The 18,833-nt window shown below is 44.6% G+C and overlaps 2 protein-coding genes across 5 annotated transcripts in view; both read left to right on the forward strand.

Moving 5' to 3' along the window:
- Positions 1 to 531: 531 nt before the first annotated feature.
- LOC139597355 (rho-related GTP-binding protein RhoG-like) lies at positions 532 to 13,192 on the forward strand. Its single transcript, XM_071442634.1, has 3 exons — positions 532 to 637; positions 2,936 to 3,016; positions 8,861 to 13,192. Exon 3 carries the CDS (start codon positions 8,882 to 8,884, stop codon positions 9,455 to 9,457), a length of 576 nt encoding a protein of 191 aa, XP_071298735.1. The 5' UTR covers positions 532 to 637; positions 2,936 to 3,016; positions 8,861 to 8,881; the 3' UTR covers positions 9,458 to 13,192.
- Positions 13,193 to 13,391: 199 nt separating this feature from the next.
- TAF1 (TATA-box binding protein associated factor 1) overlaps positions 13,392 to 18,833 on the forward strand; it is a 29,209-nt gene continuing 23,767 nt past the window's right edge. For 2 of the 4 annotated variants that reach the window (XM_071442612.1, XM_071442613.1), the window contains exons 1-6: positions 13,393 to 13,558; positions 13,870 to 13,987; positions 14,567 to 14,683; positions 15,423 to 15,542; positions 16,141 to 16,214; positions 18,208 to 18,426. In XM_071442612.1, the coding sequence (XP_071298713.1) occupies positions 13,433 to 13,558; positions 13,870 to 13,987; positions 14,567 to 14,683; positions 15,423 to 15,542; positions 16,141 to 16,214; positions 18,208 to 18,426 (774 nt within the window). In that variant the 5' untranslated portion in view covers positions 13,393 to 13,432. Of the gene's footprint in view, positions 13,559 to 13,869; positions 13,988 to 14,566; positions 14,684 to 15,422; positions 15,543 to 15,972; positions 16,215 to 18,207; positions 18,427 to 18,833 lie in introns of all 4 variants that reach the window. The other 2 variants (XM_071442609.1, XM_071442610.1) reach the window with 2 other exon arrangements.

An 18,833-nucleotide genomic window follows, 5' to 3' on the forward strand; every position in this document is an offset into this window, starting at 1 on the left:
CGGGGGCGGCGCACGCCACGGACCGGAGCATTCGCCCATGTGAAAAACCCAGCAATCTTCTGCCACAGCGCCACTTAATCGGACAGTCTCGTGTAGAGAAAGCAAACACTCACTTTTGCTATTCTTTCCTTTTGCTAGCATTACCTTTATTAAGGATATATCGTCCTTATTAAGGATACATGTTACGTATTTGTGGCTGTGTGCACACAGACACCCGTGCGTATTTCTGCTTATGGGTTTTGAAGTGAATCTACTGAGAAATCATCCAAAGTCAGACCAACCCTCCTCGCTCAAGATATATTCGGACAAGGCATAATTACGAAATAACGAATGTAGCATCAGCAGGATCACAGGGGGGCGGATGGCGGGGCGGTATCGGAGCACTGCACCGGTGCCGCAGACCCGGGCCGGGCCCGAGGGGATGCTCCGCTCCGTTCCGTTCCGCTCCGTTCCGTTCCGCTCCGTTCCGCTCTCCGGGGCCGCCGCTCCCCGCGCTCCGCCCGCCCCGGCCGCGCGCGCCCCCTGGCGGCTCCTCGGGGAGCCGCGGCGCGGAGGGCGCGTGCGCGCGGCGGCGGGCGCGGGGCGCGGCCGGGTCGGGGTCCGCGGGGAGCAGCGGGGCCGCGGGGCCGCGCCGGAGGTGAGCGCGGGGCGGCGGCGGCGGCACCGCCGGGGCGCGGGGGCGGGAAGGCGAGCGGCGGGACCCGGAGAGCCCGCGGGAAGGGCGGGGGAGCGGCGGGCCCGGAGGGCGGCGGGGAGCGGCGGCCCCGGCGGGCCCCGCGCGTGGCCGCGTGTGTTCCCGCCCGGCCGTGCCGGAACATCCTCCGTGCCCGGCCCCGCCGGCCGCGCTGACAGCGGGGCGCGGCCCGCGGCCTCCGCCCGCCCGAGCGCCGCCGCTCCCGAACCGGGGGACGCTGTGGCGGCACCTGTCCCGCCGGGACACGGCCGGCTCCGGGGCAGGGCAGGTACCCCGGGGGTACCGGGGGCCGCTCCGCCGCAGCCGCGTGGCGTCCGGCTCCTTCGGGCCCCGAGGGCTTCGGGAAGGGATGCGCGCCCGGCTTCGCGCTGGGCGGTGCGTGCGGAGGTGAATGTGGCGGTCGGGGGCCCAGAGGTGCTGGGGAAGGGCTTGGAACGAGCCTTTCTCTGCTCCGGGGGTGCGGGGAGCGGCCCCGGGCAGGGCAGGTGGCGCTTGCCCCGGTCCCGCAGTGTGCCCAGGCTGGGCTGGGCTGGGCTGTTCCGATGCCAGCGCGATGCTAATCCCGATCGGGAGCACCGCAACAAATTTAAGGCGACCTCTGCTCCCAGCGAGCGTCATAAAAAGTTGGCACGGGATGAGGCAGCCTTGGGAAGGTCCCTTGCCTCACTGCTGAGAGTGAGGATAAGTAAGGATAGGAAGGTTGGATTTGTTCTCCAGAAGCTGGCAAAGTGCTGTCTCAGGTAGAGCAGTGCAAGGTGGTGACCTAAAACACTCTGGGGGATGCCAGGTATGGTCTCATAGCAGCTGCAGGAGCTGCCCTTCATCAGCTCAGTGGTTCTCTTCTGCACGCTGGGAACTTTCGGTTTTATAGCAACGTGCACTGAGTTCCTGCTTAACCTCAAACCCTGAGAAGCAATGCTGCTTTTTATTTGTTCTGAACTTCTCTCTGGTTTTTTCCCCTCTGTTGTTTTCTGGTTTTGTTTGGTTTTGGGTTTTTTTGGGTTTTTTTTTTTTTTTTCAGGAAGCAGTGAGTAATCAGTATCTGTTTATTCTTTACAGACTCTTGTGATTCCCACCATAATTACTCTGAGTTATAAAAAAGCTTTAAATGCTTTCATTTAAGAGTTTTTATGCGTACCTTATGCTTGCACTGTGTGTTCTGGGCTGGGGTGCAGTACTTCTTGTAGCAGCATCATTTGCTCTTTGCCCCAAGCTAATTTTTTGATTTTTAAAAAGCTCACGTTCTCTTCCGTGTAAGATGTAAAATACATCACTTGAAGGCATACTGGGGAGCCAGTTTGCCACTGTTCACCAGCACAGCGGTTTTTCTACAAGGAACTCAAGATTATGAGATATATTTTAGATTATTATTTCCATTTAAAAAAACTTATAAATATTATTCATAGGAGGAACTTTACAGAGATCCTGGAAAAACAACAAAATATGTGGTTTGCAGTTAGTAGGAGGAAGCTGAACGTGTGGTTTGATTTGTTTATGTGATGAGGCTGTGATTCTTTTGGGGTCCAAAGTATTTTCACACAATCTGGTGCCACGTGAAGATTTGTACCTTTACAGGAAATGTTTTTTTATTTTACATGCCGGTATGTGTAAATCTGATGAACTGCTGAGAGACTCCTTGACCTTGGTAACTTTTGCTCACATTTTAGAATTGCAATGCTTGATGCAAATGAGACTTGGCAATGGTTGCAGTATTGTAGTGCTAAGCCATGATAAAATACACACTGAGTGCATGCATTAGCTCCTGTCTTAGTCATACCAAAACTCTTTAAAAAAAAATGGTATTGATTGAGCAAGTGCATTTTTGTTTGTTTTTGTTTGGGGGTTGTGTTTGTTTGTTTGTTTTGGTTTCTGTGTTTTGAGTTTTTCTGTTTTTGTTTGATTTTGTTTCGGTTTTGTTTTTGGTTGGGTTTTGTTTGATTTTATTTTGTGTTTATTCTTGTTTGTGTTTTTATTTGTTATTAAATCTCCCTCCCCCTGCCCCCCCCTTCTCCCCAGTGAAATTTGGGGGTGGAAGAGGAGGACTCAGAGAAGTGCAATCCAATAAAAGTGTGGAGGGGCTTTTTTTCCTCACAGAAAGAAGCTTAGATTTTCCTGGTGTAACATTGCCCTTCATGCACAACAGTGGCTTTGTTACAACTGAGACTGCCAGCAAATGCCAGGTGACAAAAGATGATAGGAGGACACACTAACAGTTTTCATTTTTCTTTTTCCCTCAAACAGGAATCAAGAATGCTTAAACTGGATTTATCATTCATCCTGCAACGAGCCTAAAACACCTCTCCACAGAACTTTATGTCTGAGGTACTGTTTGTTTCTTTTAGCCAACAGTAGCCACTAAAGCCTTGTCAGAATCGATGGAAGGTGGGAAGGACATGGTTATTAACTTTTTATGAGCTGACTGTGACCCCCCCAGCAGTTGCTTGGATCACCTGGGAGTGAGTTAGTGAGTGTGGGCACAGCAGCCCTGGCTCCTGTTCTTACACCTTTGCTGTGCCCACCATCAAAGGGTCCACTTGTGTTCAAATAAACTGTGAAGGATCCCTGTCTTGATTAATGCATGAATCTGCACGTGGTGTCAGGAGGGAAATCCAAGTTTAATACTCTGCAGCTTTTGATTATGGCAGGATATGTGTCATGTTCATACACTGGGGATCCAGATATCTGCTGGAGTCTTGGCTTGAGTTCCTGTGGGCTGTGCAGCTGCACCTTGTCACAGTGTTATTGCATCAGCTCTGCATCTCCTCCACGAGCTAATGCCCTTTGGAAATATTGATAATCCATTCAATACCTTGGATTCATGGAATTGAAGGTGTTTGATGTTTGGTCACTAATATCATTGCTCTGCTATAAAATTTGGGGTATAAGTGCCTGTAGTAAGAGGCTTGTGTAGGTGAGTTGCCCAAATACCTCAAGCAGAAGACTTCATTTTCATGTAGATTTCTAAGAAATATTGCTTTTGTGTGTTTCATCCCTGAAAAAAAAATCTTTAAATCAAACCAATTTCAGCCTAATTTGACAGAGGTAGAGGTTTTAAAAATATTATTTGAAAGGTTTTAAGAAGTTTCTTTTATTTCCTAGAAAAGGCATGAAGGTCTCTCTAGCATTGGCACTGAAGGAGCAACCAGCAGGAATTGCACTCCTGTTGTGTGCTTGGGAGCTGAATTTATAGGCAGAGAGCTTGGAAAGGAGCAAGCTCCCTCAGTTCTGTTGTTCACATGGAGCCTGGGTGCTGGACTGCACAGTTCCTGCTGTGCTGCTGAAATCTGCCTTCCCTTGTGGATTTTCCCCCTTTCACAGCCACCCAGACTGTTGCAGTTTTATTTTTCTTGCAGGTAAATGGTAGGACAGAAAGTGGTGTGAAAACTCTGAGAGGCACTGAGAAGTCCAAGTAGGTCATTCAGTGCTGAAGGATATGAGGGATGAGGTCTCCTATTTAACTTTTTCTGCTCTTTCTTGGCACGCATTCTGAAAGCCTGGCACTTCTCCATCCCTTTGGCACTTGCCTGAAACAATGGCAAGTAAGCTGAGCTGTTGTGGGATAGTAACAGAGTCTTGATTAAATTGCTGAGAGCCCCTTTCTCTTCCCTGCTGGGGCTGGTGGATAAGCTGCACATGTGAATTAACTCCTTTGCATGGGTGAGGATGGTGTGATATATTTAGAACTGCCCTATCCACCCAGTTCTTTGTTGAAAGTTCCTGCCTGACTTCATGTTTCAGGCAGACAGAGTGAATTGTCTCTGATCTAGTTTTGGTTACTGAAAGATGAGCAATTAAGTTGTTTCAATTTCTTAATTTCTGCCTGCCCCTGGTAAAGCAGGATCTGGTTCTCCAAAACAGCAAGGGCTTGATGAAATGTGATGGCTGAGCAGAATTACACAGCTCAGTACAGCTGATTTCGGCTGAATTAGAGACTTTTCTGCTCAGTTTTGGCTAAAACAGGGCCCTATCTAGACTGTAAAGAGAAGGAAGGAAGAGCTGACAAACTCAGTGAGAGTGAGTTTATCAGAGAGCAATATCAGAGCTAAAATCCACCTCACAAAGAGCATCTGATGTTAGCAGAGCAAAGGCAGAGGCGTGTCCTGCTAAGAAGTTCTGCAAAGGGGTTTTAGAAGTGTAGGAAGTATGAAAAGATAAATCTAGAAAACTGCCAAAGGATCCAGGTTCCTGTTTTCTCTCTGTTTTCTGTCACTGTATTCTCCCTTCTCTCAGCAGACAGGGAACTTCCCTTCAGGAGTATTAAGGGAAGATCTAGAAGTTGTTTCTCTACCACAAAGTTTGATGCAACATGAAGTTGCTCTGTGTGTGTGTTCCAAGTAGTGAATTTCCCCAGCAAATGTTTGTCTGGAGAGCAAACTGCCCATGTTAATGATACCAGAAAATGCTTAATTAGGTCAGAACAGGAGCAGCTCTTCAGATGATGTCTTGACATGTTGAAATCTTGCACATTCCAGAGGAAGTGCCAGGTGTGCAGGCAGTGAAGTCAGACTTTGCAGCATCTTCTGAGAAGGGAACTAACCCAAACAGGGAATGCCAGTTTTCAAATTCAAAGTCATTGATGGACAAGATAGAAATAACTCTTATCTAAGTATTTTTGCACAACACTTCTGCGTGGGGTGATTTGGTGTGGGGATTTTTCTTTTTTTTATTTTCTTTTTTTTTCCCCTTTTTTAAATTTTTTTTCTTTTTTTTTTTCCTGGTTGTTTTTTAAAAAAATAATTTAATTTGAAAATTATTCCCATTCTGCTGTAACTGCTAGAACCTCAACTGCAATAAAAGTCCTTTCTCTGCAAGGACTAAGGAACCCAGATTACCTCTCACTGCATTGGATTTTCTGTTCGTTTGTTTCTCTTGCTGCATAACCTTTCAACTTGACTTTGAAGCTTGTGCCCAGCTTTCTGTTTCTAAATTGGGGTTTTTTTTATGTATTGACGTGTTAATCTGTATTTTTCTTTCTTTCATTTCTTGTTACTTGTCATATGTGGAGTTTTTCTCTCTAAAGTTTCCCCAAAAATTCTTTTGTAGGTCACCAAAAAAATCCCAAACAAACCCTAAACCAATTTTCCTACTCCTGGTAATTTTTATTGGTAATTTTGTTTTTGGAGTTTGGGATTTTTTTTCAATGTATATTTATATTTTGATAGCATGCAGTGCCAACTTCAAGGGTGCTTAAGAAACAGGAATTTTCCATGCAAATTTGAGCCCAGGCTTTTTTACTATCTTATGAGAATTTTATTGTAGGCAAATTGTTTGCTAAAAAAATAATTAGAGATTTCATACATTATGAGTTATTAAGTATGTGGATTTAATTGAAAAGACCTGATGGAGGGAATAGTAGTTTGCTTGGTTGTGACTTAAATTGAAAAACTCTTTGTCTTCCATATATCAGTCTTTAACCAAACTACCCTTGCTCACAACATAATTTTCTGCAGTCAAGTAGCTTCTTTCTACTGCTTTACTTTTTGATTAATTAATCTAAATTTTGTGTTTCAATACAAGGAATGTGTATCCTGGTGTGTGTTTGTTTTTCTGTATTGCAAATGCCACACACGATTCCTTTCAGCTCAGGCAACCTCCTTTAAAGGGGCCCTTCAGAGAATCATACTTAAAAGCCTACAAGCTCTTTAGCTGTGTTTGTGTAGTTAATACTTTGCCCAGTGCCTTGGCAGGTTTGCCTGGAGTTGTTTCCCCTTGCAAATGTTGCTCTTCTAAAATCGGAGTTTTAGTGAGGTAATTCAAGGTATTAGTGCCCTGAAAAGAGCATTCATGTTTCAGGCTTTTTTTGTTACTTTATTACCGATTTCCAAATTGAAAGCTGTAATAGCCTTAAATAAAGCACCAACAAAGTAATCTTTCAGTAACACAGTTTCATGAGACATTTTGAATCAGATTGTGTTAGCTGCTGATGGTGGCTTTGGAGTTTATCCATTTGGGAAGCTGTGTTGCCTGAGGGTGCTGCTGTGATGTCCCTCCAGCCATGTGCAGGCTGGGGTGCAGTTTGGGGATACCCTGTCACTCTGTGCAGAGCTCTGGACACAAGTGCACAGATATTTAAGGGATGTAAGTCCCTGTTTGGGTTTTCAAGAGAGATCTGTTTACAAGTGTTTGCAATTTGTTTATTTCGGAAACCAGGGGTTGGGCATATAAAAGGCTTTGTGTATCATCTGGTTTTTGTTGCTGACTTAGCTCTGCCATCTCTGTGATGTCACTTGTTACTGGCTGGTCAAAATGAATTGTCTGTTGCACAGATAGTTCATTTGGGGAAAAAAACCTTTGCTCTGGAAGCCACTTTCAGGTTTCTGGCACAGCACGTTCTGGTGCTTCAGGGGTTTGACATGAGTGCAGGAATGGGCTTTAAAGCCTGCCCTGTGTCCAGCCAGGCTGTGGCAGCAGCAGCAGCACAAGGTGCTGGCTCCTTCCCACCATGTGGTTTCCCTGGTGTCTGTGCAGGTACATTGATGCTTCCTCAGCACTGTGTGCTGCAGTGACCAGTCTGTGTCACTCCAGTTTCAGCTTTGTGCAAAGCTTCAGGTAGCCCATTTTCATTTAGTTCAGAAGAATTGCGTGCTCCCAGTGAGAAGGTGGATGCAGGTAAAGGCTTTGTCTAGAAGGACAAAGCTGAGGCTTAAATGGGAATGAATTGTTGATTTATTTAGATGGTCTTGAAGTTCTGTATCCCCTTTGCCACTCTGATGGTGCTGGAGCTGAGATCTTTCTGGAATATGCAATCAAAATAGTTTGGGTTGGAAGGAACCTTTGAAAGTCATCTGGTTCAACCACCCTGCAGTGAGCAGGGACATTTCAGTGAGATCAGCTTGCTCAGGGCCCCATCCAGCCTGGCCTTTGCAGGGATGGAGCAGCCACAGTTGCTCTGGGCAACCTGTGCCAGTGTTTCACCACCCTGACTGTAAATAACTTCTACCTTATATCTAATCTAAATCAATCTTTTCCTAGTTTAAAGCCACTGCCCCATGTTCTATCATAACAGGTTCTGCTAAAAAGTTCTTCCCACTATTCTCTTCTGTTTGAAGCAGGGTATTTTCTGCAAGTTGAGGATTACTGCTAGTCCCTCAAAGGCATTTGGGTGAGAAGGCAGATGCAAGTTCCTTCTTGTTCAGGCTAGCAGTGGAAGCTCCAGCACACAAGAAATGTACAACAAATGAGTGCTTGTAGTTAGTTCCTTGCTATTTTCAAACTTCTTGCTGTTCATGGGATGAAAGTTTAAAATGAATTGTGTTTTAGACTGCATCAGTTTGATTGTCAAACCTACCTTTCACATATCAGGAAAGGGATATGGAAAACCTCAAAGTGTCAAATATCTCCTGAGTAACAATTCCCCAGGAAAGCTGTTTGACTGCTGATCTTTTAGGACATGTATTTTTCTTATGCTCATTATTTAGAGGACACCAAGTAACTCAAGCCTATTAAATCCTGCTTGCTCTGTCAGTGATTAGTGAGTGTAATCTGTTGTTCGCTTCTTTAGAAAAATTCTTTATGGATTCTAATCTGGGTTACTATGGCTAGTTAGATTTCAAAGAGCAGCTTTTCTTGAGTGTGCTGCTTTCTGAACCTTTTATCTGGTGTCCTGTAAATAATGTAGTTTATTCAGGACTGATTGATCTGAGTGTAGTGAATTATTATTGTAAACAGTAGCAGTGCAGCCCAGAAATTAATATCTTGATTTTATTTATAACTTTTGGACCTTTCTTTATGGCAAACTGTTTAGATAGCAGACTGTGTAGGCAAGTGTGAGTGTTGGAGTGTGTGTGTGTGTGTACAGAGGTGGATGTGTGAACCTACAAACGACAGAGGATCTTGTTACTGGGTCACAATCCCTTTCCACTTGCAGGTGCCTCTAAGGACTTGTCCTTTTGCCTGTGGGAAACAGTCTGCCAGTAAGGCAAGACTGTGGGAATTTGGCTAATTTGTACTTACATGGTTGGAATGCAGCCAATTGTCACTTAGCTCTCCACTCATTGCATCTCCATTTCACTATTGTCTTTCTAGCCCCGAGCTCTTCAGAGTGGCTTGAGACACTGAATGTGATAAGAAATCCTCAGCTACATTAAAAACACTTGCTAAACTTATCTTTACAGTGCCCACCACTGAGTGTGCTTTGCCTGACTCCTCTCTTCTTGCTTTGAGCAGGACTTTGTTTCTGGGTGAAGAATGCAGACTATAAAGTGCGTGGTGGTCGGAGATGGCGCGGTGGGCAAAACTTGTCTCCTCATCAGCTACACCACCAACGCCTTCCCAGAAGAGTACATCCCCACTGTGTTTGACAACTACAGTGCCCAGATGACCGTGGATGGCCGGACAGTCAGCCTGAACCTCTGGGACACTGCGGGCCAGGAGGAGTACGACCGCCTGCGCACGCTCTCCTACCCCCAGACCAACGTCTTCATCATCTGCTTCTCCATCGGCAGCCCCTCCTCCTACGCCAACGTCAGGCACAAATGGCACCCTGAGGTTTCTCACCACTGTCCAAACGTCCCCATCCTTCTGGTGGGCACCAAGAGAGACTTGAGAAGTGACCTGGAAACGGTTAAAAAGTTGAAAGAGCAGAGCTTGGCTCCCACTACCCCGCAGCAGGGGACTTCACTGGCCAAACAAATTGGAGCAGTCAAATATTTGGAGTGCTCGGCGTTGAATCAGGAGGGTGTTCGGGAGGTGTTTGCTGAAGCTGTCCGTGCAGTTCTGTATCCTGTGACAAAGAAGAACACAAGAAAATGTGTCTTATTGTAGTTGCCTTGGGTGATGGATGTTGGAAGTTGACTAGAATCTTGGAGGGCTTTTTAACGAGTTAAATTGAAGATTTGCATCTTGCACTAACAGCTCTAAGCAGAAATGGTTTATACAATGAATATTCTTGCAGTCTTACTGCTTCAGGGAAACTGAAACGGAACAGGTTGTTTTTTTTTCCAACTGAGAGGTCAAATAACTACTCTATTTCTAAAGTTCCAGTCTCCAGCTTCTCCAGGGATCACTTGATTATTTTAGTGGAGGAAAAAAGGAGACCTCTTTGAAGCCACTTCTTTACTAGATAGCCATCAGTTACTAGATTTGCTGAAAAGCACAAATCCTGATAACTTTGCTTTAAGTGTAGCTGCTGCTTTTCCCATCCTTTATTTACTGATTGAATTTGTTTTACAAACAGAGGTCTGGCTGTCCAGTTGTTTTGTCAATTTAAAGCTTGAAAACAATTTGTTTACTTGCAAAAAATGCCTGAACTATTACTGAGATTCACCTTGTAGTGAACTGTGATTGATTGTATGAAGTTAGCATTAGGCATGGTTAATGCAATGAGCAAGACCAAGGGAATACCTGCAATGATTTATTAATAGAAGCAGGAGCTGATTTCTCCTTATGTAAGGAACTTAGAATAATGATGACTCACTCAAATGAGTGATTTTCATAGTTTTGAGGTGGAGAAGTGGAAGAGTAGTTTAGATTCAAGTCTTCCATAATCTTCTAAACTGAGGTTTTATTTCACTGTCCAAAGAGACTTTGCACCCTGAGAATCAAGTTTTAACAATTACCTTCTCAGGCTGACTGAGGTATTTGGGATGACACTTCTCAAAATTAGATTTTCAGTGTAATCCCTTTGATGAATCCCAGAGACTTGACAGCAGCCTGTTTGCTCTCGAGGAATTAATTGCTTCAATTCCTAACATTCTTGGGGCCACCATCTATGATTTTTATGGCAAATTCCTTTGTTGTTTTTCTGTGAGAAGGCTGAGAGAAAATTTGGAGGTTCTGTTTACAGGAACCCCTGCTTCTTCCTATTTTCAGTTCCATCTGTAATGGTTAGCCAGTCACTGGATAGGATTACCTGGGTGGTTTTTTCCTCTCCTGGATGCTCAGTTCTTATAAACTCTTTTTAACTGAACTTCTATTTACATACTTTTTAACCTTCTTTAGCAGCCCTAGTAAGTGGCAGCTGGCTTTTATTTTCAGGATGTGCACTGTTCTTTATGTGTGGTTCCGGGACCAGCTGAGGAGTGAGCGCAGAGCCCTTCCTTAGACTCAACCTTCCAGCTCCGTGGTATGAAAGCAGCATGCTTCAAAGATACTTTGTGTGAAACCACTGGTGCTGGACTGGGCTTTGTTGTCTGAAGTTGACAGTGCTGTCTTTGTCTGGCTGCAGCCTCAATTGGTCATTCAGAACTTGCTTTTTTCTTGTGATTCCCACACATGCGAAACTGCACTGGTGTATACCCTGGTCAGAAAAAAAAGTGCCTCATTTTAGCAAGATAACAGAAAATACATCAACAAGGTTATTAGGGATCTTGTGTTAATTTGACCTTGCTTTATCTGATGCTGGCAAAAATACCAGGTGGATTGAAAACATTTGTATTTGTGCCCTAATTCCACTATTTGGATCGAAATGTTGGTATTTGTGCTCTAATTCCACTATTTGAAGAGGATGTGCCTTTCTTCAGCTGGTGTAACTGATGCTGATGCTAACTGCAGTTTTTTTAATCTGACACGTGCTCATTTTGGTGCTGCTTTAGCCAATTGCAACCCACAGATTACAAATTGCAGTTAATCCAAATACTGGTGCCTGTGGTCAGTGAACCAACACAGAGTTCCAAGCTGAGCACAGGCAGTACCAAAACACCCTTTCTGCAGGATGTTTGCAGAAGCCTACACACTCTGCACATTTTTCTTCACCAAGTGCCATTGCCTGGAGTGTCTTTGTGTCTCTTGCACTTGCAGAGGAAGCGCTGTTCCAGATGTGGTTCCTGCCCTGAAGGCTGTGAGGGTGTAGAGAATTCACTGAGATAACCTCTACTCACCACCTTCTGCCTTTGCTTTAGCTGTAGGCCTGTAGTGTGGGCTGGGCTTGCAGGCAGCAATTAACTCTGTGCCTTGTAATTCAAGATTATTTTCCGTAGGTAAATTTCAGTAACTGAGTAAATAGACTTTATCATGTTTAAAATGTATTTATTTAAGCCAGTGCACGTGGTTTGTTTTAATGCTGGTCAGACCTAAATCAACTGTCTAGTGACCCCGGTGCAAGCCCATAACCTTTGCTTTATTCAGAAATGTACTTTTAAAAATCTGTGATATGTTTGAACTAGTCTTAAGAGGTGCCTGAAATTAAAAGTCTACCTTTTTTTTTTTTTTTTGGCTACATATATTTGCAGTTTTGTACTGAAGCTACTACTGTTTTTAAAAGTTTTTACTTTTTTACATACTGAAATCTTTTAATCCTGTGCCTTTTTGTGGTTATTCCTAACTGAATTACATGCATTTTGTGGAGAAGAAATCTTGTGAGCAAGTATTATTGCACAACCCCTCCATTTCTGTAGGCTCAAGCAGCCATCCTGGAGTGAACTGGAAGAGAGTGTAGCAAGATAAAATTCAACTACTTAATCAATTTATTTGATTTGGTTACACTGTTGATTACATTATGCCAGAACACCTTATCCCCACTTAGATTAGTTAGCAAATGGATTGCACAACAGTGCTGAGGAGAATAACATGATAGTAATAAAAATGAGCAGAGGGAACTTTGAACCATCAAAGACTTTTTACTCACTTTGGAGAACCTGATTATTTAAATGCTTTATATTTCTGTCACCCTCTGACAGGAGTAAAAGTCCTGGCTAGTAGCTGGTTTCCTCCAGCCTCTGCTTTCCTTGAGGGTGAGCTTCAGGACAAATCCAGCGAGCTTTTCCTTTCAGTGGGCATTCTCCTTTCTTGATCCTCCTTCCTTTTTTTCCCCCCCTGGAACCTTGGTCCTTTTTTTGTAAGTAATCCAGTGCTTCAGTTTACAATCAGCTCTGTTTCTTCCATGCTTTATTTTTCTTCTGTGGGCAGTTGAAAAATACAGATTTCACATAATCCCATGGCTGGATTTTGTCTTGTTTTGGGAGGTCAGAAAACTCAGTGTGGGTTTTCTGATTGGTTCAAGGTCCTTTGGTTTGTTACTGAATAGAGATGCAATGTGTATGTCTTAAATCACAGAAGAGACTCACTGTGAAGACACAGATTTTAACCTTTGCTTTGTAAATGACTTCTGAACTACTTGGGTTTTTTTTTTAAATACAGCTGAAGCTGAGCAGTTCAGGAATTGTGTGTCCAAAGGATATCCATGAGCTGTGCTTAGATTTGGAAGTGCTTTCTTCAGTTTACAGCTGTAGCTATTTCTATGAAATTTAAAGTAGAAGAACCTCCCTGTGCTTTGTCTCCGGGTGCTAAACCTCACTCTGTAGAAACCTTGGTGCTGCTTGGGCTGACCCAAGAAGTGGATGGATCTCAGAGGGGTCCCAACCCCCAGAGTGGGCAGCAAGGACCACCCATCAGCAGTGGGAGCCCAAGACTCTGAAGTGTGGTACTGATACATACACTGGCAACTTGATTTTATGCTATAAAATAATTTGTATTACATCTAACAGTTTTAAAGAATTTTTTCCTCCTTTTTTTTTTTATAAATTATGCATAATGACATTGTAATAAACCTTTCCTCACCTCTCTGGCTGTCGCATTAACTCTCCCTGCTGTTTGTACCGCCCCTGTGCTGAAGGCAGCTCTTTCCTGTGGAAAGCCAGGCCCGGTTCTTTGAGGCAATAAAAGGAATTTTTGGCAAGGCCGGAGCGTCTGCGCTTCCTTGCTGCGCCGCGGGGCGGGGCCGCGCGGGGGCGCTGTGGGCGGGCGCCGCTCCCGGGGCCGCTCCCGCCGCCGTTTCCGCTCGCTCTCGGTGTCGCGGCAGCGATGTCGGACTCGGAGAGCGAGGAGGAGGCGGACGGCGGCCGTGCCGAGCCCTTCTCCCTGGCCGGCTTCCTCTTCGGCAACATCAATGAGGCGGGGCAGTTGGAAGGGGACAGCGTCCTCGATAAGGTAGGGCCGCGTCGCTCCGGGAAGGCGCCGCGGGCGGAGGGATGGGTGAGCCGGGGTGCTTGGGGCGCCCTGTGGGCTATCCCGGGGTGACGCGGTTTGTGCCGGAATGTACCGGGATATCCCGGGCTCTGCTGCGGTGAACCGGGGTGTATGGAGGTGCTCGGGGTGTCCTGTGGTCAGCCGGGGTGTCCCAGGGTAACCCGGGATGTCCCGGGGGATGCTCGGGGCGGGCTCTGGGGCAGGACCCAGCAGGCGCCCGAGGGGCTCGGCCCGGCCCGGCGCTCGGAGCCTCCCAGCTCTGGTCTCCCCAGGAATCCAAGAAGCACCTGGCCGGGCTGGGCGTGCTGGGGCTGGGCAACCTCATCACCGAGATCACCGCCAGCGAGGAGGAGAGCGCCGAGAGCGAGGGAGCGCACCTGGACGAGGAAGGTTTGGCGCTGGGGTGGCTGCGCTTGGGGAGCGGAGGGGCTGCAGGGGCTCAGCTCTTGCCGGAGAGAACAAAATGCACCCGGGTCTGCAGGGTGTGCAGGGAATATCGTGGTGGTTTCTGGTCAGAGGCCCTCTGTCAAAGACCTTCCCTTCTCCACCCTGCCAAACAGAATTCCACAGTAGCTCCTGATCAATTTTGCACCTGTTCCCTTTAATTTTTTATGAGTATTTTTTCTTTAACTTGTCTTTCCTCCTTCATAAATGAGTTTAGTCTGTGTTTGTATTAAAGAAGCCTACTTAGCACACAGTATTATATCTCTTTCTGAACTTGTTGTACAGTTTTCATGAGTAAGTGATAAGTGTTCCTTGTGCTAAATTTGGTTGCTTACCATCTTTTAGGGGAAATTCAGAGCCGTGAGACCTTTTGATTAGAGTGAGGGGAACACTACTCTGGTGGGAGATGCTAATCAGATAGTTTTGTTTTTTTAAAGAATGAAAGCTTAGCAAAGGATTCATAAGTACCTAGTGAAGTCTGATGTAACTAATATAAATTAGGATAAAGTTTTGTGTTTCTCCTAGGCTGGGTTAAGAGCACAGAGGATGCTGTTGATTACTCAGACATCACTGAAGTGGCAGAGGATGAGAGCCGTCGGTACAAGCAGGCGATGGGCAGCCTGCAGCCAGCTCGAAGGCCAGGTAAAGGGGCCCAGCACTGCAGCTCTGCCTGTAGGAGCTCTTCTGGGGCTTTGTGCTTTTTCACTCCTTGCTTCAAGAGCCCAGTACCAGCTTTTGTGAAGCTCTCTTCACTGGATGAAGCCACTGCTTGCTGTCTTCCTCTTTTAAGAAATCTGTTCCTCATTGGAGTCACGTCAATCTTAGTATCTCTCTCCTGCTTTACTCTTGAATTTTATTTTTTTTTAAAGACTCTGCAGAAGGTACCTTGGTTCTTTTGTTGGTCCCAGATATCTCTGTCTGTATTCTGGCCCAGAATATGCTTTCAAAACCAAGCAGCTTTTCCATTTCAGTAGCTGCTGATGTAAATGCATCTTGGCATTTCTTGGCATATTCTTTAAAGGTGTCTTGCTGTGGTTAGTGAGATATGAAGATGATTTGGACTTTTTAACCCACATTTTCTTTATTTGTTCTACAAAGAGTGAATAAAAGGATGTGATAGCAGAATATATGAACACATCTAGATTTTAAGTGCTTCAGTCATCTTTCTGTCCATTTCTCTTTGTCCTTCCTTCTTGGTATTTTTTAAATTTACATCTTGCAAGTGAGTTTGTGCAGGAAGCTGAACTGCTAAGAGTTTTTATCTAGTTACAAGATAAGAATGGTGTCTATGTCATCAGGTTTGAGACAGAATAAATGGAAAGGGTGCCTGGTTTTGTTTTATTATCTGCTGAACACGTGGTCTTGTCTCCTGCCTGGTTAGATGAAGATGAGGATGATTACGATGCTGACTGTGAAGACATTGATTCCAAGCTGATGCCACCACCACCACCCCCTCCAGTACCTGGAAAAAAAGAAGATGAAAAAGATGCAGCTGCCACTGGTGAGTGAGGACTTTCTTCTTCTCTCTGGCAATGTGAGTGTCTGAAGAAAGTGAACACTTCTGTGTAGCAGTTCTGTGGCACCACGCGTCACCCAAGCTCGGTCTGCAGGCTGCATCTGAAGGTGAGTGTTCATGGTGGTGTTGCAGGGTTGCCTGGAGCCTAGGGTGAAGTATTGTATTTCCAGTGACTGTTCAAATGCCTGTATTGACAATGAAACTGTTTTTTTATCTCATCCTCTCAGTTGTGGCTGGGGAATTCACCTGGAACGCTTAGGATAAAATGAAAGGTTAAACCAGAATGGTACTTAGAACGCCTGCACAGGCTTAATTTTTGCATAACTTCATATAAACAGTAAACGTGGCACTATGGGGTTATGCTAGGGGAGAGGGAGGAGACCTGTTTGTTTATGAGGTGCTTGTTCTATTGTAGTATCTGAAGATGGAGACGGTATCATTTTGCCCTCCATCATTGCTCCTTCCTCTGCTGCCTCCGACAAGGTGGATTTCAGCAGCAGCTCTGATTCTGAGTCAGAGATGGGACCTCAAGAAGCCAGGCAGGCAGAATCCAAGGAAGGCAAACTCACACTTCCTCTTGCAGGAATCATGCAGCGAGATGCTACCAAACAGTTGCCAAGTGTTACAGAGCTCTTCCCAGAATTTCGACCAGGCAAGGTATTGTAAGAGATATGTGGAGGAGATGTGTGTCATGTAAGCCCTCTTAATATGCATTGTGCAGTGTTTAGGGCTATCTGCTCAGTAATCACATAGATGTTCTTGCTCACTCAATACTTTCTTTAGTTTCTGTGTGCTGCTGTTTCCAGATTGATTTTATCTAATAATTTTCCTGCCATTTGCAGGAATTTCTTAAAAAGCATCCTATAAATCAGGATGTGAATGTTTTGCTGACCATAGCAAAGGCCTGTTGATTTGATACTTTTGCCAGATGATTAAAAACCAGTGCTAATCTGTCTGCTTCCTGGCTTTTCTGGTAAATACTTGCTCCTCCTTTAATGCTGTCCTGAACTTGGCGTGCTTTTCCTGTAACAATTTGTGATCTGTATCTTTACTTAATTCTCTCCTGAAATTGCTCTGAGCATAAATCAGAAATCACCTCAAAGCAAGTTGGTTCAAAGAATGGTTGGGTTTTGCACAAAGCGAATTCATTACAATTCTTTCCTAAATGCTCCCAAATAGAAAATGCAGTTTATATATTTCAGTAATTATTTTGGAAGTTTTAAAGCTGTCAAGAAGAGAAGAAAAGGTAGGAGGAGAAGGACAATGAAGATGGGCTTACAGTTGCCAAACAGATAGTTGTGAAAATGATAACTTGGTTTTATGTGTGCCTCAGAGATTTTTTGTAAGGAGCTGAATAATTTGCATAATTAATGTCATGTTTTAATGATTTAGCCGATCACTGTCTATTGGTGATGTAGGTGAGGCTCTAGCACAGAAGTTTCCCTTCTCAATGTTTTCTAGGCTTTTACAAACTTGGTGTTTCCTGTGTATCAGTCAGTGTGTTCATTCCTTTGATGCTCAGCATGTAATATCAGAGACTGGCTCAGTGTTGGGTGTGCCCAGTGGGTGCAGAAATCAGTGCAAGCAATTAATGCTGAGCACATTTCATGATTAATTAATGAGCAATAGAGCTGGCAAAGCCTAAAGCCCTCTAGATTTTGCTATGAGGATGGGTTGCTGTGCATGTTAATATAGCATTGTATTTTTGGATGAAACCTCCTAAAATAGCATGTGCAGAAGCAGACTTTTGTGTCCATTTAACCTATTAGCAATTTAACTATGTCTGAGGCCTTTGCTCTTCATGAAAGGTCATTGAAACTGGATAAAGTGTTTTAAATAATCTGTAGGAGTTTTGGAAAGAAGGTTTACATGAATAGGCAGAGGTGGACAGAGTGGTCATTTAAACATTTCCTTTGGGGATCAGTGTAACAGATTAACAGAGAACATTAATAGGGTGTATCTGCAAATCTTTGGTTCTAATTCCTGTTTCCTAAATATGTCAGTTAATTTAGAAATAATTTTTTACCTCTTTAAGAGAGTTCTTAGAAGAAAATAATAAATTTAAGTGTTTAGAAACCAGCAATCATACCCATAAAAGGAACAGGAGAGAAAATTTATCATTACCATTAGTGCAGGTTATGGAGGTATGCAGTGTAGGGGAACTGCATTATAATGGAAATAAAAATAAGTGTATTATTTCTCGGCCATATTATCTATCTGTTTGCTTAAGAAATCTCTATATAACTCTCTTTTAGCTTGTCTCATTTGCTGATAATTTTATCAACTCTTCTTCAATCTCCATCTGTCTTTCTGAAGATTGTGGATTGTTCAGAATGAAAATCAATTGCTTCCAGGTGGTGTCTAACCACATGTCCAATATGTAAAGGCAGTCTTTCTTCCTTCTGACTTTCTCTGTGTCTGAAATTAAGAATATATCCTTTTGAAAAGGAGGGGTCCATCAAACAGAAGGATCAGAAACTTCTTTTTTGAGTATAACCAAGAAGTTGTTGATTGCATTGGGAACTGGGTTTGTACCACAGGCTGAGTTTCTGAATTTCAGAGTGCTCTCTTGCACTAGTGTTCTTCAGGTGAGGGCAAGCATTCCACAGTGCCTGTTTTAATCTGATCCTCCTGTTTTCTCCCGTTCCAGGTGCTGCGTTTCCTGCGTCTCTTTGGCCCTGGGAAGAACGTTCCGTCGGTCTGGCGAAGCGCCCGGAGGAAGCGCAAGAAGAAGCACCGGGAGTTGGCACAGGAAGTGCAGATACAGGAGGGTGAAGTTGTGGTTGAGAGTGGAGTGGAAGGAAAATCTCCTTGGGAGTATGAGTTTGCTGCTCCTCCCCCTCCTGAGCAGTGCCTTTCAGATGATGAGGTGGGATATCTGAGAGGGTCACCAGCTAGTGCTGGGGGTAGTAGTGGATTGGACAGCACCTTTTAGAGGAAGGAGCTTTTCCCTCAAAAGAAAAGTGGAGAACAGAGTTGGCTTGTATTCCAGCTGGGCAGCAGCTCTTCTCCAAATGCTAGTCATGACTTCAGGTGATTTCTTCTTACTGAGAAGGCTGCATCCGTGGTACAGGATCAATAGGAGAGCTTACCCTCTTTGTATCAATGAAGAAATCTGTGTTCTTGGAAGTCTAATTGCAGAACATTCTTGAGGCAGCTAGTAAGTATGGAAAAGAACTTCTTAGAAATGCTTTTCTTCTATGAGAGTAAGCTGGGAAACTCAGGAGGAAGAGACCTCTTACTGACACTTAGATAAACCACCAGTGTAACCATTCC

Source organism: Agelaius tricolor, unplaced genomic scaffold, assembly GCF_023055355.1.
Source record: "Agelaius tricolor isolate 1412-34295 unplaced genomic scaffold, bAgeTri1.0.p SCAF_17, whole genome shotgun sequence".
Lineage (NCBI taxonomy): Eukaryota > Metazoa > Chordata > Aves > Passeriformes > Icteridae > Agelaius > Agelaius tricolor.